Source organism: Anoplolepis gracilipes, chromosome 17, assembly GCF_047496725.1.
Source record: "Anoplolepis gracilipes chromosome 17, ASM4749672v1, whole genome shotgun sequence".
In the NCBI taxonomy this organism is placed as follows: Eukaryota; Metazoa; Arthropoda; class Insecta; order Hymenoptera; family Formicidae; genus Anoplolepis; species Anoplolepis gracilipes.
The window spans coordinates 7,530,537-7,553,534 of record NC_132986.1 but is presented as its reverse complement, the minus strand read 5'-3'; the positions used below and the strand labels follow the sequence as shown (position 1 = coordinate 7,553,534).

At 31.6% G+C, this 22,998-nt stretch overlaps 6 protein-coding genes across 19 annotated transcripts in view; 3 read left to right on the top strand and 3 right to left on the bottom strand.

Moving 5' to 3' along the window:
- Positions 1-868: 868 nt before the first annotated feature.
- Positions 869-4,071, top strand: Apt1 (Acyl-protein thioesterase 1). 2 transcript variants are annotated; one of them, XM_072908885.1, is made up of 7 exons: positions 869-1,055; positions 1,512-1,543; positions 1,625-1,690; positions 1,795-1,842; positions 1,989-2,235; positions 2,316-2,480; positions 2,559-4,071. In XM_072908885.1, exons 1-7 carry the CDS (start codon positions 1,008-1,010, stop codon positions 2,604-2,606), a joined length of 654 nt encoding a protein of 217 aa, XP_072764986.1. In that variant the 5' UTR covers positions 869-1,007; the 3' UTR covers positions 2,607-4,071. The 2 variants fall into 2 exon arrangements, with proteins under 2 accessions (XP_072764986.1, XP_072764985.1); XM_072908884.1 differs by lacking the exon at positions 2,559-4,071 and having other exon boundaries at positions 2,316-2,540.
- Positions 4,072-4,206: 135 nt separating this feature from the next.
- Positions 4,207-6,386, top strand: LOC140674950 (enoyl-CoA delta isomerase 2). Of its 2 annotated transcripts, XM_072908883.1 has the most exons (7): positions 4,207-4,578; positions 4,677-4,846; positions 5,055-5,175; positions 5,271-5,360; positions 5,470-5,610; positions 5,703-5,861; positions 6,124-6,386. In XM_072908883.1, exons 1-6 carry the CDS (start codon positions 4,480-4,482, stop codon positions 5,856-5,858), a joined length of 777 nt encoding a protein of 258 aa, XP_072764984.1. In that variant the 5' UTR covers positions 4,207-4,479; the 3' UTR covers positions 5,859-5,861; positions 6,124-6,386. The 2 variants fall into 2 exon arrangements, with proteins under 2 accessions (XP_072764984.1, XP_072764983.1); XM_072908882.1 differs by lacking the exon at positions 6,124-6,386 and having other exon boundaries at positions 5,703-6,011.
- Positions 5,916-9,929, bottom strand: LOC140674946 (DNA repair and recombination protein RAD54B). Its single transcript, XM_072908879.1, has 14 exons — positions 9,911-9,929; positions 9,487-9,844; positions 9,290-9,389; positions 9,117-9,209; positions 8,849-9,045; positions 8,673-8,772; positions 8,514-8,606; positions 8,350-8,446; positions 7,712-8,265; positions 6,880-7,636; positions 6,653-6,812; positions 6,445-6,571; positions 6,132-6,368; positions 5,916-6,036 (listed from the first exon to the last, which is right to left on the bottom strand). The coding sequence occupies exons 2-14, from the start codon at positions 9,774-9,776 to the stop codon at positions 5,965-5,967; spliced, it is 2,877 nt and encodes a 958-aa protein (XP_072764980.1). The 5' UTR covers positions 9,777-9,844; positions 9,911-9,929; the 3' UTR covers positions 5,916-5,964.
- Positions 9,930-10,325: 396 nt separating this feature from the next.
- Snx17 (sorting nexin 17) lies at positions 10,326-13,892 on the top strand. 3 transcript variants are annotated; one of them, XM_072909308.1, is made up of 8 exons: positions 10,326-10,397; positions 10,809-10,973; positions 11,053-11,418; positions 11,507-11,600; positions 11,693-11,943; positions 12,011-12,214; positions 12,311-12,487; positions 12,802-13,892. In XM_072909308.1, the coding sequence occupies exons 2-8, from the start codon at positions 10,878-10,880 to the stop codon at positions 13,069-13,071; spliced, it is 1,458 nt and encodes a 485-aa protein (XP_072765409.1). In that variant the 5' UTR covers positions 10,326-10,397; positions 10,809-10,877; the 3' UTR covers positions 13,072-13,892. The 3 variants fall into 3 exon arrangements, with proteins under 3 accessions (XP_072765409.1, XP_072765408.1, XP_072765407.1); XM_072909307.1 differs by having other exon boundaries at positions 10,327-10,551; XM_072909306.1 differs by having other exon boundaries at positions 10,327-10,699.
- A 410-nt stretch (positions 13,893-14,302) lies between these two features.
- Positions 14,303-19,244, bottom strand: Hpo (serine/threonine-protein kinase hippo). 3 transcript variants are annotated; one of them, XM_072909297.1, is made up of 10 exons: positions 18,963-19,244; positions 18,378-18,458; positions 18,117-18,297; positions 17,814-18,041; positions 17,414-17,732; positions 17,195-17,328; positions 16,766-16,928; positions 16,595-16,686; positions 16,282-16,479; positions 14,303-16,070 (listed from the first exon to the last, which is right to left on the bottom strand). In XM_072909297.1, exons 1-10 carry the CDS (start codon positions 18,974-18,976, stop codon positions 15,891-15,893), a joined length of 1,590 nt encoding a protein of 529 aa, XP_072765398.1. In that variant the 5' UTR covers positions 18,977-19,244; the 3' UTR covers positions 14,303-15,890. The 3 variants fall into 3 exon arrangements, with proteins under 3 accessions (XP_072765398.1, XP_072765399.1, XP_072765402.1); XM_072909298.1 differs by having other exon boundaries at positions 14,303-16,049; positions 18,963-19,241; XM_072909301.1 differs by having other exon boundaries at positions 15,989-16,115; positions 18,963-19,243.
- Positions 19,245-19,532: 288 nt separating this feature from the next.
- Positions 19,533-22,998, bottom strand: part of Toc (toucan) — a 54,151-nt gene continuing 50,685 nt past the window's right edge. For all 8 annotated transcript variants that reach the window (XM_072909284.1, XM_072909286.1, XM_072909281.1 and 5 more), the window contains one exon: positions 19,533-22,516. In XM_072909284.1, coding sequence (XP_072765385.1) covers positions 21,306-22,516 — 1,211 coding nt within the window. In that variant the 3' untranslated portion in view covers positions 19,533-21,305. The remainder of the gene's footprint in view (positions 22,517-22,998) is intronic.

The window sequence follows — 22,998 nt, the reverse complement described above, 5'->3', positions numbered from 1 at the left end:
CTCTCGTGACGTGTATACATATTAAGTTTATGTAACAAAATCGTCCCATTGGTTGTTGCGTTTTCTAACGCATGGTTTACGATCTATTGACGTATTGGCGATTTGCACATTTTCAAAAAGATAAGCAGTTATATATGCGGCAATATAATTCGCCTAATTCATTTTTTATAGAGCTACGTAATCCATCTGATCGATTTTTTATAGATCGCAGATTCCATTCAAATCGAAATTTTCAATTTCGATTATGGGTTGGTTTCAAATTGACATGCTCTTTTACAGATAGATATAATTTCACAGATAAAAACTTCTTAGACAGGTTCCAAATGTTAGTGAATCACTCTCGATTGCCAGAGAGATAAGGATTTTTACGACATTCATTGAAAATCGTTGGATAAAAAAATAGATAAATATAAATCGCCGCAACGTCCTTTAAAATATATATAACTATGGGCAATTTGCTGTTTAGAGGTTCGTGTCTCAAGAAAGCGCGCGAGGCTATTTTTCAATTTATATGGAAAAATTGACAGATCACTCACGTGCATTTTTAGCGTTAAAATCTGATTCCAATTGATATGCTTGAAGTTTGATTCTCAACTTATATGAAAAATTAATAAGTTAAAGATCACCAAGGTTAATTAAAATAAACGGAAAACTGCAAAAATTAAAGCGCACTTGATATGTACATATATATACATAAATGCTTTATGCAAATATGATGCCAACTTTCCCCCTCCACCCACCTTTGCCGTAAACTCTCTCCTAGGATGCGTTCGAAAATTCTACCGGTGGAGTAAAGTAACGTTTAATTGACCAATCAGGATGAAAGGAGCAAAGGTTTCTTCGTCGAGAAAGAATTTTCGAACACATTCCTATATAGAGAACTCGATGTAGAGAACGGAGAGGAATCTTACCTTCCTTCCGTTATCCTCTATTTACGATTTTTACGGAATTGTTACACAATTCCTCGGACTTGTGTTCTAGGCCGTCCAAAAAAAACGCAACAAGATATGACGAGCCCAGTCGTAATTTCGGCCACGGCCAAACATACAGCAACGGTAAATATCAGCTTGAATAACGATACTTTTTTGGTTATACAGTGATTGTTCTAATTGATCATAAGTGAATTATTCCTGTACGATTACATCCTGTATATATAATACTTACGGGTATAATACTTGCGGCTTTTTTCTCCCAAAGAATTTGTTATCTCATTGATTAAACATTCTAATACTTAATACTTTTCGATGAATGGTATGATTTAATTTTTTTTCTTTTTTTGGTAACAATGCGTGTCTTTGTAAAATGTGTGATAATTATTAGGAGGAATAATCTCCAATTTTTTGACAACAAAACTTCATCGATAATCTGCTGCGTTTCCAAGATTATCTCAAATATGTTTATCAAAGACTTATTTTAGAGAAAGAATATTTCCATAATCTTAAATATTTTTCTTAATAAAAAAATATATATATTATCTCTCGTTTCTATCTTAAGAAATACCTGTGTTTCAGTTAATATTTTTCCATGGATTGGGTGATACTGGGTAAGTTCTCAGTTATAATATATGAGTATATGTTCCTGCAACAATATAATTTTGTTAATATTTAACATATATTGTTTTTAGACATGGTTGGGCTAGTTCAATGGGTGCTGTACGGTCCCCTCATATCAAAGTTATTTGTCCTACTGCGTATGTATGATTGCTAATATTTTTTAATAAGCTATAATTGTACAAGCTGTAAATTAATATAATTATATTATAATAGTATTTTTTAATAAAATTAATTGTTTTAGGCCTACAATGCCAGTGACACTTAATACAGGCTTTAGAATGCCTTCCTGGTAATTATAATTAACAATTTATGCTATACATAAGAATACTATTTAATTTTTAATATACAATTTATACTAAGAATATTTATTTTCAACAAAAATAATAACTTGTTATAATTATCACATAATTACTGAAATATATGCTTTGAATTTAGGTTTGATCTACGATCTCTGGACTCTAGTGGCCCAGAGGATGAAGAAGGTATACGTAAAGCTGCTGAAACGGTTCACTCGTTAATAGCAGAAGAAGTTGCCGCTGGAATACCTACCACACGTATCGTTCTTGGAGGATTTAGTCAAGGTGGAGCACTAGCCATGTTCAGTGCCCTTACATTCCCAGAGCCTTTAGCTGGTATTGTAGCTTTATCCGCATGGCTTCCTTTACATCAAAAATTTCCAGCGGTAAATATAAATTGTTGCATCATATTAATAATATTTATATACATAATGTGCATAGAATTGTAATATTGAATTATATTTAGGAAGCGATAGGCAATAAAAACACTCCACTTTTACAATGTCACGGCGACTGCGATCCAATAGTGCCATATAGATGGGGTCAAATGACAGCATCTCTTCTGAAACAATTTATGACACAGACAGAATTTAAAACTTACAGAGGAATGATGCATACATCTTCCGAAGAGGTAAGAAAACTTCAATCAGAGAAGATATCAGACATTGCAATTTCTGTTTTCTTTTCATAATTTTTATTATTTTTACAGGAAATGCGTGATATAAAGAAATTCATCGAGAAGGTATTGAAGCCGTAATAGATCGAATTAACATGCATCAATATTTAAATGGCTACCTTCTAATTGTACATTGAAATTATTCCAATTTTGCAATTATTTAAATTTACATAAGTTACATAAACTTTAAAAACATTAAGTAGAAAATGGTTAAAAATCTTCCGAGAAAGATGCAGTACTACATATAAAAAAAAATTTTACTTTCTAGAGAGTATACTTATTTACGCGATCTCTAATTTATATCTATATATTCAAACTTCATAAAAGTCTAGTATACCAAAGCATTCGTGTAGCAATACTACAAATTAATCTATGTGGTTCTTAATTCTTTTAGTATGCATCTATAATTTATGGGCAAAAAAAATTAATTTGATATGTATACATCTAAATATATATACATATACACGCTATACGTATACGCTACATACGTGGACTTTTTATATTTGTAATACATATGCATATACATACATATATATATGTATTACAAATATAAAAATTATATTTATTTATAAAATCCATATTTATGTGGCAATACATTATTGAAAAATAATAATACAAAAGTGAAATCGATTCATTTTAATTTGTACGATTTTAGTCTGTGACAATAGTAATAAATTTGTATGTAACTTTGTGTTAGATTTAAGTAACATTAAGTTAGACTAGAGAAATTTATGCGTCAGCTCTTTTGTTGACGAAACTTCCATCCTTCTGCGCCTATATTATGTTCATATAAATCTTGTTTGAATACAAGCAAAACACGTCCAAAAAACACAAATCATTCGCATATTTGAGGCAGTTATGAACTGTAAACCTTCAGCATTTAAATTTTTATTTCACGCGTGATTTAAAATTGATAATGTTACTAATTAATAATTTTTGTGGTTTGTATTATTTAGAAGATAGCGACACAAACGTGTAGTCTGTGATTACAAATTATAGTGTCGAAAAACCTATTAATTACAATTTATACCCATTATATATAGATCAGGATTTCCTAAACTTTAGCATTATTTAACATAGATCCTTTGATAAAAGTATACAAATTATCATAGAATAATATTGAGTAATATTTGCAAAAATTTGCAGTTTCAGAAATACATATATCCTTTCAATACATGCATTACAATAGTTACAATAAACAATTATTATAAATTGCGTCTCAAAAAGTAAAAAAGGACCGATTTTAAACGAATTTAAGTTTGGGAAATCCTGTGATATGTACTCCCAGTAAATATGGTAATACATTATACAAAATCACACGCTAATGTATATAAAATTATATGACACTTGGCTAATTTTATTATTGGTACTAAGATACATTATCTATACAGTAGACAAATAAATAAATATAAATAAAAGAACAATAAGCTCCAAATATTTTTCATGTGAGCTTCTTTAGGAATACTTTATAGCTAGCAATGAATAGAGCATTAGTTTGTAAGTTATGTAACATTTCATCTACTGAATAAAATACATAAAGATTTTTTTCCTTGTTTATATAATTGCAAAGATAATAAAGCCGTACCAATATTTTGACATGGTCAAAGATCTTATTTGCATAAGTGCATATTCATTGCTTGATAAAAAAGAGAGCTCAATGATAATCATTGAACGATAATGGCAATTTTTCAGTACATTCAAAACAGTCTTTAGGTTAACATCTTTTTAGTGATCAATAACAATAATATATAAAATATATCAAACGGTATATTTTTTAGTCTCTCTCTCTCTTTTATACATTTTTAACAAAAAAAAAAAAACTAGCAGTGATAGATATCAGTGTGTCTCACTCACACTAGTGGACACTGTGTTTTGCCACGTTTTGCTGGAAAGCTTCTAAAAGCTAGAGGTTATATAAATTTTTAATTATTCTAAACAAGTTCTCTCGATAGTTATGGCACATACAGATTCTTTTATCTTGAGCAGTCTGCATAATGGAATACAAAAAGTGGTGCTTAATAAACCTGCCAAAAAAAATGCACTTTCGATTCCAGTAAGCACAAATATATATATATATATAATTATACTTAATTTCTAACATACGATGAAGGATAAATAAAACGTAATTATATACTGATTTATTATCCACAGATGTATAAGGAATTAACGATACTTTTAAACGAATCTGCTAAAAATAACGAAGTATTGATATTTGTTTTAACAGCAAACGGAGATTTCTTCAGCAGTGGCAATGACATAAGCAATATTATGACAATGGAAGTGACTCCTGATACTATTGACAATATAAATTTGACGGTCAAGTACGAACAATATTATGTAAATTTATGTACATACAATTAATCTCTCTCTCTCTCTCTCTCTCTCTATATATATATATATATATATATATATATATATATGTGTGTGTGTGTGTGTGTATGTAAATTATATTATAAATAAATAAATAAATATAGAATAAATATAGAAAATAATATAGAAAATAAATTTACACATAAATATATCTTGCAGGAACTTTGTTGATGCAATAATCATGTATCCAAAACTTTTAGCAGCCGTTGTAAATGGACCAGCAATAGGAATAGCATCCACAATATTAGGAATCTTTGATATTGTATATGCTTCAGACAAGGTGTCTAAATAACTTATATAATATATATCAAAATAATCTTTTAGATAAATTTATATATATGACTTTTGAGAAAATATATATTATATAAATTGTAGGCATATTTTCATACACCGTTCAGTTCTTTGGGTCTTATTGCTGAAGGATGTTCTTCATATACATTTCCCAGAATATTAGGGCATTCTAAAGTATAATATATTTAATTGCAAATTATTATTAAGATTATGCATGAATTTTTTTATAAAAAATATTGAGAGAGAGAGAATATTTTAATATTATATATTTAAATATATTTAGGCTGGAGATATGTTGTATCTGGGCTATAAAATGAATGCTCAAGAAGCTGAAAGATATGGATTAGTTAGCAAAGTATATGATCATAACTCTCTTGAAAAAGTGTGGAATTCCTTGGACAACGTATATAAACTTTCTTCAGAGGTATATTATTATTACTTATAATGCTTTTTGCAAAACTATTTATGCTGCAAAGTCATAATGAAACTAATTGAATACATATTTACTTATTTCAGTCAATATTGGCAACAAAGCGATTGGTGAGTAAATGGAATAGGGAAATTTTATTAAAAGTTAATGAAGAAGAAATGAAAGAATTGAGAAAACGGTTGGACTCTACTGACGTAATCGAAAGATTTATAAACTATTTTTCACGAAAAAATAAGCTTTAAATGGCAATTAAAATCAAATAATATAACAATTATAAATATATTTTTACTTATCAATTTCTTATTCAATACGATTTAATAATACAAATATAATTTTTTAATCCTTAGTTTATGTATGTTGCATTACAGAATTTCTAAATATAAATGTTATATAACCACCTGCTTCTGTTAACATAATATCCTGTAAATTGATATATATGTATATAAACACTACTTTTGAACTTAATTTCTTATAATTTCAATAGATTATTTCTAATAATTTCAATAGATTATTACCTGCATAATATCAAGTGGAATTGGTTGTTTATAATGTTGCCAATCTCGAAGTTGATTTATAGTTAAATTTTGTTGAGATGGTTTATCATCCGATGTAAATTGACAATCTCTCGTCTCATTATCATTCGTTTTCGATTCTTCAGAAGACGATATACGTCCATTATCTTGGCCAGAACAAGAGCAATTCAATAAGTCATGTGTTAATGAAACTGTATCAGTTGTCAGTGTGAATAAATCCTAAAAAAAGAGAAATTATTTTGAGTTTTGACTTTTGTATAATTATCATTAATATTTTTTTTACATTAAAAAGTACCTTTAATTCTGCAGTAGTCAATTTTAAAGATCCAAGATGATTCAGATCCACCACAGACTCACTCAGACTAGCTTTGCTAATTTGTCTTTGATATATCTTTTCTTCTATTGTACCTGTTGTTAATAATCTACAAATTTTTCATTATTTTTGTTAAAAAATTTATAGATATATAATAGCTTTTTCAACATTTATTTATGCTTATACAAACCTATAAATGTAAACATCCTTCTTTTGTCCATCTCTCCAAATCCTTGCCATAGCTTGCACATCAGACGCGGGATTCCAATCAGAATCAAACAACACAAGTCTGGATGCTCCAGGTAAATTCAAACCAACACCACCTGCTTTGGCACTTAGCAAGAGGACTTCTGCAAACAATATTTTGATATATTTGCTCAATTATTAATAAAAAGTTACAATTTTTGTAGAACTTACTGCTGTTATCTGATCGCATATTAAATTGCTCGATTATTTTCAATCGTGTAGAGCTTGAAGTAGTGCCATCCAATCTTAAGAATTTTAATCCCTCTATACTGCATATAGTTTCAAGAAGATCAAGTGTCTGTGTATAGTAGGAAACTAATACTAATTTCTCGTCGGTCTTTTTCAAATTTCTCATCAATATTTGTAGAATTGTGATCTTCCCACAGTATTTTATAAAGTTCTCGTCCTGTTTCAGTTGCATTGTACATATTGCTTTTGACAAAGTTTCGCGTAGCGCATTCTCTTTGTCATTTATAAACAAGTTTGGATGGTTACAAATTTTTTTAAGAGCTAGAATAATAGACAAATGTGTATGACTTTTATCTTGTAGACAAATTTTGTTGAACCAAGCATCGGTAACAAGAGAATACAAATCCATCTGCTCGCTGGTTAAAGAGCAAAATAGAACCATTTCGTATTTACGCGGCAGATATTTGTTTATTGTATTTTGTGTACGTCTCAAAATAAAAGATTTGGTGCGTTCGTGTAATTTCGTGGCTCTTTCAGATCCTAAACTCAGGACATTCTCATCAGCATTAGGGCATTGAGATGCGACAATAGGATCTTCATAATAATTCTTATATTCGAGAGGAGAGCCAAGAATGCCAGGATTAACAAAGTCGATCAATGTATAAAATTCCTTCAAATCATTCTGTATAGGAGTACCAGTTAATATAATCCGCTTTTTACAATTGATCTCACGTAGCAGCTAAAAAACGCAATAATACATAAATCTATATGTATTTATATTTGTATGAAAATGTATAAATCAACTGGCAATTACTTTTGTTGCTTTTATGCTGCTATTTTTCAACCTGTGGCCTTCATCACATACAAGTAAATCAAAAGTAATTTTATTAATTTCTGCATAACATTTGACAAGCATTTCATAACTAATAATCAATACTGAATTTCTCGGATGCTTGATAAAATCCTCAGGTCTATTTTTTCCGTCTACAACATAAGGAGATATTCTGTGACAGCCTAACCATTTCGTAAATTCCTTGTCCCAATTGTTGCACAAACTGCGAGGTGTTATTATTAACACGCGTCTCACAATTGGTTTGCCATATGGACCCTTCTTCAACATTGTCCAAATTAATGTAATAGATTGTAAGGTTTTGCCAAGGCCCATTTCATCTGCTAAAATTGCACCAAAATAATCTGGCATTCTTAGTCCCATTAAACATTCATAAAGAAATGTAATTCCATAACGCTGATGTTCTCTAAGCTTTGTTACTAAACAGAAATCCACTGAGACTTTTTGTTCCTCATAACTTGTACATGCAGAAGAAGTTATACATGACATCACTAATGGTTTGCAATTCTTTACTAGCCCTTCAATATAAATATACCAATAAATATTAATAATCTGAGAATTTATAATGCACTTAATTTTTCACTCCTATAAATAAGTAGAACCTTTTGTGAATGTATCTATTGGGATTTCAACTTTTTCTTGTACCACTTTTTCTGCAGTTTCCTCAAGATGCATCTCTTGTGACACTTGATCTATAATCTAAAATTAATTTTGTCAGATTTTTGCATATAACATTGCATAAATGAACACTGATACAGACTCTTACTTCAATTTGCTTATTTCCAATAATTAATCTAGCTCCTTCTACTGCACTACTCAAATTGATTGTTTTTTTCCCCAGAATTTTTTCATTCAAATCCTATTATATCAAAACTATTAAAAACAATCTTCAAATTAAAAATTAAAAATTAATACATTAATTAACCTTAAGAATTGCACAGTCTCCAGTTACTTCCAATAAACCATCCCCATGCCATGTTTTGTGTTTCTTTGACGTTATTGAGCCATACATCACATTAAAGATGCTATATCAATATTTAGTGTGGTATACATAATAATTAAAAATTAAGTTATATTAATATTTTCTTTCAAAAAACTTACATTTTTGTTAACTCTGTTGAGGATGAATTTACAGTAGATATTTCCTTTTTGTTAACAGGAGCATTAGTGTCTTCTTTTTTTGGCAAAACACATATGTATCCAGTAGATACTTTAAATTTTTTTTGTGGCGGTTCCTCTATTCTTTCTTTGGAATGCTCTTCTGGTACAGACAACTCTTGCAACACCTGATCTTTAATCTAAAAAAATTTGGTCAGATTTTTTATATATACTTTATAAATATATAAGTATTTAATATACAAACTCTTACCTCAATTTGTTTATTTCCAATATTTAATCTGGATCCTTCTACAGCATCATTTGGATTAATTGTTTTTCTTCCTATAACTTTGCCATCCAAATCCTATTATAAAATATATTCTATTAACAAAAGTATTGAAACAATTCCTGAGTTACAAAATTTACAAGTGATATACTACTCACCTTAAGAATTGCAGTTTTTCCAATTACTTCTAAGAAACCATCGCCATCCCATGTTTTGTGTTTTTTCAAAGTTACTCTGCCATACATCACATTAAAGATACTACAAAGCATATTAATATTTATTTATACAAAAGATAGATCAAACTTAATGATCTAATATTTATTTTTGATATAGTTACATTTAATATATTACTTACATTTTCGATCCTGTTTGCGACAAATCAATACTTGAAGTATTTTTCTCGTAAACCGATGCATTGGCATTTTGTTTCTTTGGCGTATTATTTTCCACTTCAACATTATCGCGAGTGACCTCGTTCTCTGGATTTTCGAAAATACTTAAAAGTTGCACGTTACTCAAAGGTTTTTTTATCGAATCGCTCGGTGTTTTTTGCTGGCTTGTGTTTACTTTATTTTCTTCGACATTCGTTCGCGATTGAACAATTAAAGGGGATATAAATCCCTTCACTGATTTGTTTCGATACATTAATTAATTGAGAGATCCAAATGACAATAATTCAATGACCGAATCTCGTTTGAAGGCGGGAAATCAACCTTTAAATTATTGTAGCGACTATAGTCATCGAAATAAACAATACAAGATAATCGACTTGGCGTTACCTGGCATTACAAATGGTCCGAAGAAAAAAAAATACTATTTCCATTGTAGCTATCCAATCACCATACACCTCCGCGAATGCAATTGACCATTGCGAATCTGTCATCTACTCGTGTCGTCATTTGTCACGTGGTCGCGTTTCTCATATTGGATTGGTCAATTCCTCCCATCATAGATAGTGTTGTCAATTTATATAATATATAATATATATATTTTAAACTATTAAAAATGTTTATCCATGTAAAAATGCATCTCAAATAAATATTTTTCTACTTTACATTTTTTCTCTACAAAAAATTTTTGTTCTCTTTTTTCCTCTTTTTCCTTCTCTTCCTCCTTCTTTTTCTTGTGTTTGAAACGTATTGACAACACTGCGCGTGGGCAACTGTGACTGTGACGTGTAACGTGCTATCTCGCTCGCGGCGCAGGGCGCAGCGCAGCCAAGCGCAGTAGGCAGCAGCCGCGATCCGTCGTGGGATTCAAATGCGTGTCAGTAATAATAATCACGTAAAACGTAACAATGCGCGAGTGGGTGTGTGCGACCGATTAAGTTTGCTGTCACGTATGCGGTCCCGCAAACGACGAAAGTCTCGCGGTGTTATGTGAATAAACCCTCCACGTGATGAATATCACATGTATATCGGTAACCATGATTCTGTGATTATTAGGGCATCGCTTTCTTTGATTTTTCCGTGTCGCGATCCGTGTCTCGATTCCTTTTTAGGGAATGACATACATTTGGATACAATTGAATTGGACGCGGTCTGGAACGTTTTTCCGTAATGAACGATGTAATTGATGACGATTTGGGAAATTCCAATGATGTTGATTAAGAAGAGATAATTTTAAAATTTTATATTCATTTTATATATATTTTTTTAATGATTATCTTTTTTACAGATGTTGCTGAATTGATAAGATAAGATAAAGATACTTCAAAGTTAATGAATTTTACTATGATGTGATTTGATGATATTTTTATATTTCGCTAAATTTGATATCAAGATGCACTTTTCTATACCAGATACTCAGGAATTTACCGATGGAGCTGGGAATGCATATGTTGTAATTATTTTTAAAATATTTTCTTTATTGTATATTGCACTTCATTAGTTGTGAAATACTCATATCTTTTAAATTATAGGGATACAATATTCATATCAATGGATTATTTCACTGTACTGTGAGATATAAACAACTGTACAATTTGCATGTACAACTTTCTAAGGATCTTAACATATCGTTGCCTATATTTCCTCCAAAGAAGTTTTTTCCTTTGACTCCTAATCAACAAGAGGAGCGACGATTAGCTTTGGAAAAATATATTCAATCAATTGGTCAAAATGTAGCCATAAACAATTCTGAAATATTAAATGGATTTTTATTAAATGCTCAACAAGAAACTATAGGCGACTTGTCTGACACTGAGACTTTAGATATATTTCTCATGAATGGATCAAAAATCTCATTAAATGTTTTTCCAGGAGAATGTTCTGGTGAAATTTTAAAGGTATATTTTATTACATTTATATATGTAAGATATACAAGATTTCTATACATGATATAATTATTAATTAAATATTTTTTTCTCTCTCTAGAAAGTATATGAAAATATAAAATTAATAGAAAAATATCATTCTCATTTTGCTTTATTTGTTATTATACAAGACGAATTGTCTGGTAATATTAAAAGTGAGTCTATACATGTTTTGATAATACTCTATTAATACATATAAATATTTTCTTTTCTTTTTTATATTAAAATATGTATTGTGTCTTTTCAGTATTACGGAAGTTACAAGATTTTGAGTCACCCTTTATAACAAACAAATATATGAGTTCTATGGGCACAAAAATTGTTCTCAGAAAAAGTTATTGGGATACAACATATGATCTGGAATTATTGAATGATCCAGTGACTCTGAATTTACTATATGTTCAAACAGCTGCGGAAATTTGCAGCGGGTGGATACTGATTAATAAAGACGTGCAGTATCATTTAGAGAACTTGCAAAAATCCAGAAATAAGAAAGAAGTACGTTTATTGTAATAAAAACCAATAATATTTTTCAGTGATTTATTGTGTGTTTTTATTATTTCAGTATTTGAATGTAGCTCGTTACTTAAAATATTATGGCTACATACAATTTGCTCCGTGCTATTGTGATTATCCTCAACATGGTTCAAAAGTATTACTTGCTATAGGTGGAAATGAATTGAATTTACGCATTTTATCATCCAAAGAACACGAAATTATATTTAAAGTTTCACGGATGCGCTGTTGGCGTATCACTACTATACAAAATGTAAGTATATTGTGATTACTTTAATGAGAAATAAATTCTTATTTAATGAGAAAACTCGTCGTTCATTAAATTGTATATTATCAATAAATACAATAGGGAACAGACAATCCTGAGGATAATAATGAGTGCAGTCTGGAATTATCTTTCGAATATCTAATTGCTAGGAATGAATTGCAATGGATTACGATTGTTTCGGAGCAAGCAATTTTAATGTCTGTTTGTCTGCAAGCCATGATCGACGAGTTGTTACAAAAATGTGTTGTGAGAAGCAGGGTATGCTTTATCTAAACAATCTTTTTCAGAGATATATTTTGTAATACTTACAAATCGGTAAAACAGTTCCTAATTTAAAATTAACAATAAGTGATTATCAAGACTAGTTAATTAATTGTTGAACTATGTATATTGGTGTCTTCTGTATCAATATGTGATTAAAAGCATTTATGTTTATTGATAACTTTTTAAAATATTCATTATATTTTTTTATATACTGTTCAATTCAGGTGTATTATATAAATCATTTCAGCTTAATCAAATAACAAATGCTTAATCGATTTTTTAAATCTGTAAATATATGATATTTACAGGTAGAATCTGGAAAATCTTGGACATATATTACAAGAGACGGTCAAAGTCGTATCACTATGGGATCACCGTTGCGAGAATGTGCCAATAATAATTCGCCTAAATCAGGACCAATTATAAAGAAACTCGCAAGTAAATGGTCAAATGTCACGTTAAAAAAATCGGATGAGTCAACTGTTGTCGATAAGACTCATGCAACGTACACAACAGCTAGTGACTTTGATATTGTGGAAAATAATGTTTTTCGTACAATAGGAGATGATGATTTATAAGTCAAGTAATTTTTAATGAAGATTCAGATATAAGCACAGTGATAAAAAAAAATAACAGGGTATACCTTATCTAAACAATCTTTCTCAGAGATATATTTTGTAATACCTACAAATCAGTAAAATAGTTTCTAATTTAAAGTTAACGATAAGTATCAACTAATTAATTGTTGAACTATGCTTATTGTCTTTTGTATCAATATGTGATTAAAATGCATTTATATTTATTGATAATTTTATATAAAATATTCATTATACTTTTTTATATACCGTCCAAATTACAATAATAATCAATCTGATGTAAGTTGAAAATTAACTCGAGCCAAAACTGTGCTTGAATTACAAGCATAATATTATGTATGAAGTACTTAATAGAATTAAAAAAAAAAGAAATATATATATATATATATTTTAATGATAACTAAATCAAATTCTAAGAGATCAAATGATATTTGTATATGTATATGGTTTGCATATAGTTTTATTATTATTAAACAAAATTATTTAAAAAGCAGCACGCTAATACTTGTTTTCAGAATTATCTTAAACAAAACTATTAATATTTCGCTTTAATGTGTTAAATAGCAATCATTCTATGTAGTGTGTTATTTTCTATTATCTATCTGATTATAGTTTTTTCTGCTAAATTATTCACTCGAAAAACATACTTCTGCCTTCAGTCTCTATATTTCAGCCAAACACTGTAAATAGATTGTACAATACACAATATACGAATGTAAAATCATAGTGTTGTCATAAAATTGTCATGAAATATGAAATGTAAAGCTATAATTAAAATGAAAAAATAAAATGTAATATGTATATATATTGTCCCATTAAATATAATCTCTATATGAAGAAAAGTGATTGCTTATTAAGGATAAGTGACTAACAATCATATAGAAAATGCATTATAGTGTGTTCCTTTGTAACATTTTCGTTTCTTTGTTTTTCTTGTTCAATTCCAAAATATATAGTTCATAATGTTAGCAAATATAAGTTTAAAAAACGTTTTAAAGAGGATTTTATAAGCTCATGAATTGTAAAAATATAAAATTTATAAACTGGCATGTATTTGTAAACTTTTACAAATTCAATTTTATATTAGAATGCAAATTTTTTTACTTTCATATTCTGATGCATTGTATATATGAGTCACGAAATGAGTATAAAGGACGACTACGATTTTAACATTTGTACATATTAAAAAGTCGAACATATACGAGCATTTAAATTATTTAAAAGAATTCAAAAAGATTTTTAATGTGTATATAATACATGCGTTTTGTATAAAATGATTTATATAATGTTGTTTGTAGAGCAATTATTTTTTGCTTAAAACCTCACTAGTATTACATGATCAAGATTATGGATATAATATATGCTTCGATCTCGGTTCTTATTTCAATGACAATGTGCACATTTTCTATATCAAAAATATGTTGTTATTTTGTCTCATTATTTTCTAGAAAAGAAAATTAAGGTCAGTTCTGGCTATAGCATTTAAGTATAATTCTATTTCCATGCTACTTGCAAAATAGCCCAACGTCAGCAAAGAATTACACACTAGTTTTTTTACTCGCCATATGTATGTATTAATGACACGTACAAATATATCGGCTTTGCAACTAATAAAAAAAATATGCAGTGAATAATTTTAATGCTTTATAGGTATATAAAATGATTACTGTAAGGCGCGTTATACTATACGATTCTAAAAATACCATTATTATTAGAGTGGAATCTGTTAAATTTCAGTTTCAACAATTTCATGTAAAGTAAATTAGAGCACACTGGGAATACTTTCTAATACGGAAGACTAATACTAGTATAAGTTCCTTTATGAAATATTTCATTATAATGCAGCATTATTTTCACGGCACTGCATATTGAAGAACACTATTCGATATTTTAGAATTATGTGATCATATTATAGTGCTTGCAACTCGAAAAATAAATGATTATTTTTAGAAAATTAATATAAACTAGAGTTAGTACACAAATGAGAAGAGAGAGAGAGAGAGAAAGAGAGAGAGAGAGAGAGAGAGAGAGAGAGAGATAGATAGATAGATAGATAGATAGAGAGAGCCTATCTATGGCAGTAGAATAAAAAGTAAATTAAATCTTACAGCCTTGTTTGCTTACTTCAAATTGTCATGATTAGATGTAGGACATTCACATTCAAAATTATTCAAATGCTTGGGCGTTTAAGTGCATTTTGTGAATGAATTTCACATAAATGATCTTTTTAACGCAATATTCTGAATAAAATGGCATTGCAGATGACTAGCTAGCATGTGACAATACGATTTTCACATATGTAATTAATATAAAATTTCTTTCTCGAAAAAACGATTATAATTATGATGCCTTCCTCTTGTAATCCTATTGCATTTCTTTTTATTTTCTAATGACCCTACGAGGGTCTTATATTTATAATATTTCTATAAGAATAGGATGATATATTTAACAATATAGATATAAACATAATACAAAAATTAAGTATAGTGATTGTTTCTTCACCTAAATCACGTAAAATAATTTACATTGATGACGTGAGGCTATTAGTTATTACTAGCTATAATATCCCAGGTTCATAAAGAAAAGCAACATTGTGATTTACGAGTAAACTGGAAACATTCAACGATCGCTACGTGTTTCTGTCCGTTTATGAGGTAAAATGGTCACAGAGTATGAGAACAATGTTCTTCTCTTTAATGAAACCAGGAATGACGCGAATAAAATCTATCCATTTTATACAACTGTACACCCTTTGTCTATCCCTTTGTCACTTATTCGCGTGGAGGAGAAAACCAACTCTGTTAGAAGTTCTGTTGACGTTTCCGTTTAGTATCCATGGCATCGAGAATAGGCTGTCTCTTCGTTTGATACCTTTTTCTTAGCTCGTCGATCTCCCGTTCCATTTCCGCATCCAAACTAGCCATTCGTTGCTGTAGTTCCTCGTAGGAGAGAAACTTCAGCTGCAGGATATGGTTGTTTCTCTATATATATTCAAGTTTTCTTTTATAATGCCTAAAGTGGCATTACTTCAAGTAATTTAGTGAAAAAGATGCGAATTAAATATACTTGTTACAAAATAGGAAGAAATAATTCGTTTTCTCAGAATTGAGTATGCTATCAGTAACATACATTGCATAAATATTAATTGTTGTATTGTTATATATCTGAAATAGGAAAGAGTTCTATACTTACAAACTCGAAATCACGTTCTGAGAAGACATTTTGGAACTTTGATATGTTGTTATGAGGCTGTTCTGGCACAGGATGAGATATCTGATTCTGTAATTGTAATTGCAGATGACTTTGAAACCTTTGAGATTCGGTTGGACTTTGAAGTTCCAATCTGTTTGCATTCTCTGAATTTTGTGCCCCTAACATTTGTCCATTACCCTGTGCAATATTATCATTTAATATTTTTGATTGAATTATATCTAGATATAGTTTTAAATAAAATATTTTATTAAAAATTTTATAAAAAATTTCATGTAAAATATAAAGAGATTACCTTTCCAATTTCAGGTGCTTCTTTTTTATCAAAATGATCTAAGAATAACGGTCGATATTTCTTGCCGGATTCCACAGAACCAGTATTATGTCCTAAAATATTAAAGTTAATCATATATTATTATTACAAATTAGAGTTTGGATATCATCAAGATTGATACAAGCTACTAACTCTTCATGGTAGCTTCGGTATCTGTATCGCTATTGATAACCATTGTACCCAAGTCCAACATTGCCGAAACTAAAGTACCCGTATCTGGAAGATCATGACTCGGCACTAAAGTCCTACTATCCTCTGGTAATGGTTTCATAGTTCCACTGCAGTCATCTTCATCCTTACAACAGGGATATGACATATTAGGTTTATTCTTTATTGGTGAATTGGTTGCACTAGTTCAGAGGATATTTTTCCCCTTCTAATATAGAGGAGAAAAGATATCTTCTAACTAGCACAATCTAGTGCAGCCAGTTTAGTAATAAAAAACAGATTTTATATATATATATATATATATATATATATATATATATATATGTGTGTGTGTGTGTTTTGTGTGTATAGGTACATATATTATTTTTGTATAAATTAATCTTAGACGATTACCGAATCTTCCGTCTGGTTCTGACTTTTAATCGCCACGTTATTTATGACATGAGCTCTATGCGCGCTTTGCTTCTCTCGTATTTCATGGGCTTCAGCTATCATTTGACTCAAAATACTTGGCTGTTTGGCATTACCTGCAGTCACGCATTGATTAAATATAGTTATAATAAGATAAGATAATGCACTCTTTCTCGAATTCATAGATAAGCTTTCACTTACCTATGAATTCGTGCTGTAGAAGCTCGGTCGCGGTGGCTCTTTCTTCGGGATTTTTTACAAGGCACCCACTGACAAAGTCAATAAATTCTGGACTCCATTGATCAGGTTCTCTAAAACTAGGTGGTGGCTTAGTCGGAATCATAAATATTGCTCTCATTGGATGTATGTCGCCGTATGGCGGCTTGCCTTCGGCCATCTCTAAGGCTGTTATTCCCAGAGACCATATATCAGCTACGCAATCATAACCAATCTCCTGTATTACTTCTGGTGCCATCCAAAATGGCGTACCAATGACTGTGTTACGTTTAGCCATAGTATCCTGTAAGCATTTGGATTAAAGATTTGATTTGATTACAGATTTCTTTCTTAACTTGATGAAAAATTTCCTTTTATAACTTACTGTTAATTGACCTGCTACACCGAAATCAGCCAATTTTGCATGGCCTTCATTATTAAGAAGGATATTTCCAGCTTTAATGTCCCTGTGAATTTTTCTTCTCAAGTGAAGATATTCCAATCCTTTCAAAGTGTCACTTAAAATTGTTGCAATTTCATCCTCTTGAAGAGTTTTCTTCCTTAACCTCATAATATCACTAACAGAACCAGCTCCACAATATTCCATCACAATCTAAAAGTTAAAATTATATTAGTACATTATTCAATTTGTTTGAAATAGAGTTTGAAATACGATGCATCAATTTACCCATAAATCTGTATTCTTAAAATAACTTCCATAATATTTAACAACATATGGAGAGTCACATTGTTGCATAATTGAAATTTCCTTAATAATCTCCTGCAAGTCGGTATCGACAGGTACTTGTTTGATTGCAAGCACCTGTCCGCTCTCCTTGTGCAATGCTTTGTAAACTGATCCATAAGATCTGTACAGAGGTATGTGATTAGAAATAATAGAGATTCATTTAATACCCTCTCCATAATATAGATATTATTATAGTTTTACCCTTCTCCTAGCTTGCATATAATATCAAACACTTCCTCCGGCTGTCTTGTCAGACTTTCTTCCGATAACTTTTTTAATTCGCTAAAAAGAAAAATAATAATAATAATAATAATAATGACATAAAAATATATTTTTAGATTTAAATATGAAATCTCAGGTTCTGCTAGAAGTCGCAGAAGAATTTTTTGTTCATTTTACTTTTAAGATTTATTTTTGGCACAAGATATATATTTAACTGAATTACTTGGAATTTCAGGAGTTTAATTCGTCCATTAAGTGGACAGTGGATTTATTTATTCCGGTTTGGGATTGAAAAATTTTGTTCATAATTTAGCAAGATTATTTCAGGGTATGAAAGAGCTTAAGAAAGAGATTATTCAACACGATAAATAATTTTGAATAGTCTTCGCTGTGTAGGTTAACAAAGAGACAAAGAGTCGACTGTCACAGATTCATGACCGATCGTTAGTCGCTAAAAAATCCATTACTGTCGCCGCTATAAATAATCTCTAAAAAGACAATTCGATACCGAGCACCGGATCGTGCGTTGCCGAAAAAAAACGCAGAGTAAAAACAATCGGATACCTCTTAGAAGACATTTTCGCGTCGATGTCAGATCGCGTGGAGATCTTGAATAAAAGCACGCGCGGTTATTTATAGAAAACGTTAGCAACATAAACGCGAGCGTCAAGTAATTATCATGCCGTGCGTGGAGGTAACATGGCCAATTAAAAATAGAGGCATCACATTTTTGTCAATAAATTAAAGTATAACCGCACAACTGAAATATCGAAAACCTTCAGCCATCGTAGATGGTGCGGTCGACGATCGACGATCGACGAAGGGTTCACGAACGCATTAAAATAGCACGCGGCGGCCCTCAGGTCCGTTTTACACCAACGTTTTTTTTCGAGAATACTGGGCGTAAATATCGCGGAATGAGAAATCTAGACAAAAAGGATGCACGATATTATTCGTGACGTCACAATAAAATATATGTATACTTCAAAATTTCAAATTCGTTTTTTGTCCTCCAAAAATAAACGTTTATACCCTTTTTTTTTTGCAGTAATAACGATTGAAATCGTACAAGATAATAGATAAAAGCACCAATTTTAAATATTAGGAAGAGAAGATGAGGTATATATATAAGGACTCGCATAACAAAATCTTTTATTAATGTTCGAACAAAGAGGACATCACAGACGTATAATCAACAAGAGTAATTTAATTAATAATGACATCATGAACCATAACAATAATTATATTTCCTCTTATTTCGATTTGGATTAAGTGAATCAATCTATTATCACATCGCAATTTAAAATCGCTTTTACGATTTCATGTGTATCTACTGGTCTATTCATCAAAAAAATCTCATAAATTCTGGTATTCAAGAGATTTTTCAGAATATGATTATCGATACATTTTTTTTTTTTTTTTTTGTTAAATTAAATATAGACTCTTGAACATGCCAGATAAAATAGCGATTAATATATAGTCGAGGTACGAGCTTTTGATAATTATAGCAATTGACAAAGACAAACAGAAATCTTTCCAAATTGCTACAATTTATAGATGATACTTATTTATTCGAGAAGTATATAATACATCAATCTTATCAGCACACAATGAGAAAAGAAAACGTACTTTCTCGATGAGTAATACTTGATTTCCGTATTTCCGTCGCGCGCGACGCGTTTCTCTTTACATCTAAACTACTATTCGTCTATGTGTGGAACGGACTGTGAAATTAACACTCTTGTCGCAACGTGCTGGTTTGTCGCTAACAGTTTTCACTGCTTTTTTGCGGGATTTGCCATGTAATTCATCCGCAGATTTCGTATCGCTATACACAGGGGCGCGTTGAAGACAAACATCGTTCGCGATCTTGTTCCGCGTATTTGACAATAAAATATATAATCTGCTAAAGTCGATAAATTAATAAATTTGCAAACTTAATGAAATGAGAAATAAAAGATTCAGCACATCTATAAAAAAAAATTGATCTACGGTGTGATTTGCGAACGTGGAATATTTCTCTTTTCCATCATACTCTTATATTTAATTTCTGCAGTATTACATGGTCTCTGTACCAAAAAAAGAAGTAGCGCTTATAAAATCCACTCACTTAAATATAAAGATGTCCGGATAATCGGACTGTAAAATTCTCGAGAGAATCGCAATAAAAATTGTTAGCCGAAGTGGCATTAAACTTCCTTTTTCAATGCCTGTTAAAGTACAGCAAACGAAAAAAATTCTACGAGATTTTAAACATCATGAACTTTACAGAGGCGAAGATTGCCTGAAAAAAGGCACGATTGCCTTGATTGCAGAAAACGAAACAATTTTCGTTGTATGTATCAAGAAATCATTACGTAACGGATTTCGAAGATCCTAGTCTTAAACCCGGTCGATAAATCGCCATTTTAAATTGCAAAATATGTCGGGAAATGGTGTGAAACGTGTCTTCGTAAATCGAAAAACCACGGAAAACAATCGTACTAGTCTAGTTTATACAGTCGTAACGTTAAAATACGTCGTGGAATTCATTCTTAAACATCTTACTAACTTATAACATTATACTCTGAAATCGAGTGAATCGTTTATTAATCGCACGGCACATTTGCTCAAAACGTAAAACGCTACTCTCTTTTCGCTATAACTCGTTATCGGATACATTAGTTAGAAAAATAAAAAAAAAAAAATAAAAAAAAATTACGGTGCCGGCTTTATACAATACAAAACGTAATATATCCGATATTAACGAACGAAAGGGAATGATCACGTGTAACGAAAATAAATTCAACTCCATTCTGTAGGCAAGAACAAAGGTAGCGGCCGTACGATTCGAAACAACTTTGTTACGCGAGAGAAAGGACGCGTAGACAGGTAAGCGTAGCAGGCCGCGAATCGTTCGCTCGAGTGTTACTTGATCGGTTTACCCCAAGCAAACTGTATTCCCAGACGCGGGATATCGCTACCGGTGGATGATTCGTCCTCGCTGCTGGACGCCGACGTTTCCTCAGAGATCATCGCTTCGCCGCCGGCTTCCTGAGGCCTTTGACCGCCGCCGATGTTGCACTCGTCTACCGCGGCTGCAGCAGCCGCCACCGCGGCGGCCACCGCGGGATTTACGGTCGGTGCCGCGGACGACGTGGAAGACGACGAAGATGACGAGGAGCAGGGCGATGATTGGTCCTTCCTAGGACGTCGTCGCGAGACTGGTGTCGAGCTGAATGTCGGCGTCCATGCGGCGGCAGCCTCTTCCACCGCCGCGGTACGCGCTGAATCGCACGTATTTGAGATACTCTTCGATCTCGCTCTGGTATCCATTGAGGGTGTTCTGCTGGACAATCTGAGTGATCCTTGCCTAGAAACTGCCGTCGCACCATCCGTAGACCTAGCTACTTTCGTGCTGAGTGAATCGGACGACTCCTTCGATAGATCGTCGATTTCCAACGTCCAAGAGACAGACGCGCCCTTTTCAACCATGAATTTCATCATTGATGATGAGTGACCGCCGTTTTTTTCGGCTGAGAAGTTGTGTTCCATCTGTTCCGCGCCCGTGGACCGAGTTAGCCGCGGATTCAACGGATTCAACTGATTCGCAAGAACGACGCTCACCCATTCGTTCTTGTTTCGTAGTTTCCATTGTAACTCCTCGTTACGCTGTGACAACCGTTTATTATGCTTTGAGACTTGATGAATTGATTCGTGTAGCATCTCGTTTTCGTGCGAGACCTGCCGTTCGAAGGACTCCTTCCGTTGAAGCTGGGCCTTCAGATCCTCGCATCTCGCTTCCACCGTATCGAGCCGCATCTGCAGCGCATCCTTTTCCTCAATATCGCGTCTGTAACTATCGAGTTCCGATCGAAGGGCTGCATTCTCTTGACTCTTCAGCTCCAGCACTGATCTCAAGGATTCGATCTCTGCCATTAGCGCAGCACCCTGATCGTGAACCACGGATCTCCTCATTTCTTCTTTGCGGGCTAGCTCGTTGATGTGTTCGGCGCGTAATTTCGCGATTGTCGCGCGATGTTCTCTGGTGATCTCCTCCAGTCTGACATCGTACTTGCGCCTCTCCTCTTTTAAAGTCTCGACAAGCGCGGCAACCTGTTTTGCTCTATGAGCTTCCACTGAAAAACAGGAATGTTAACTTAATTTTATCAATTTTTATTTGAATGCATTATAGTAGTAATGTTAACTAACGTACTTTACATCGAAAATTTAAATTAATTTCTATTAACAAATAATTATTTTACTATATTTTTTTCCATTTGCTACTGAGTCCTACTTGTTACATAGATTTCTGTAAGTCACGTGTCATTTGCAACTTTTAAATGGCTTTATATATCACAGATTTTCGTAGGCTGTTGTGTTGCACTTACGAAAATGCACGTAATAAAAAACCACGTGCTAACGTCACTTCATTAACCGGCATAATAATGCATCATATAGATATGCTTTTTCTAATGACAAACTAATATTACAAGCAATTTGAGCCGTACAGGAATAATCTAGAAACTTTTAAATTGCGTATATTTAATATTACTTGCACGTTCTTTTTAATATTTTTGTCTTATTCCATTTTTTAAATAATGATTTATATATCTTTTTT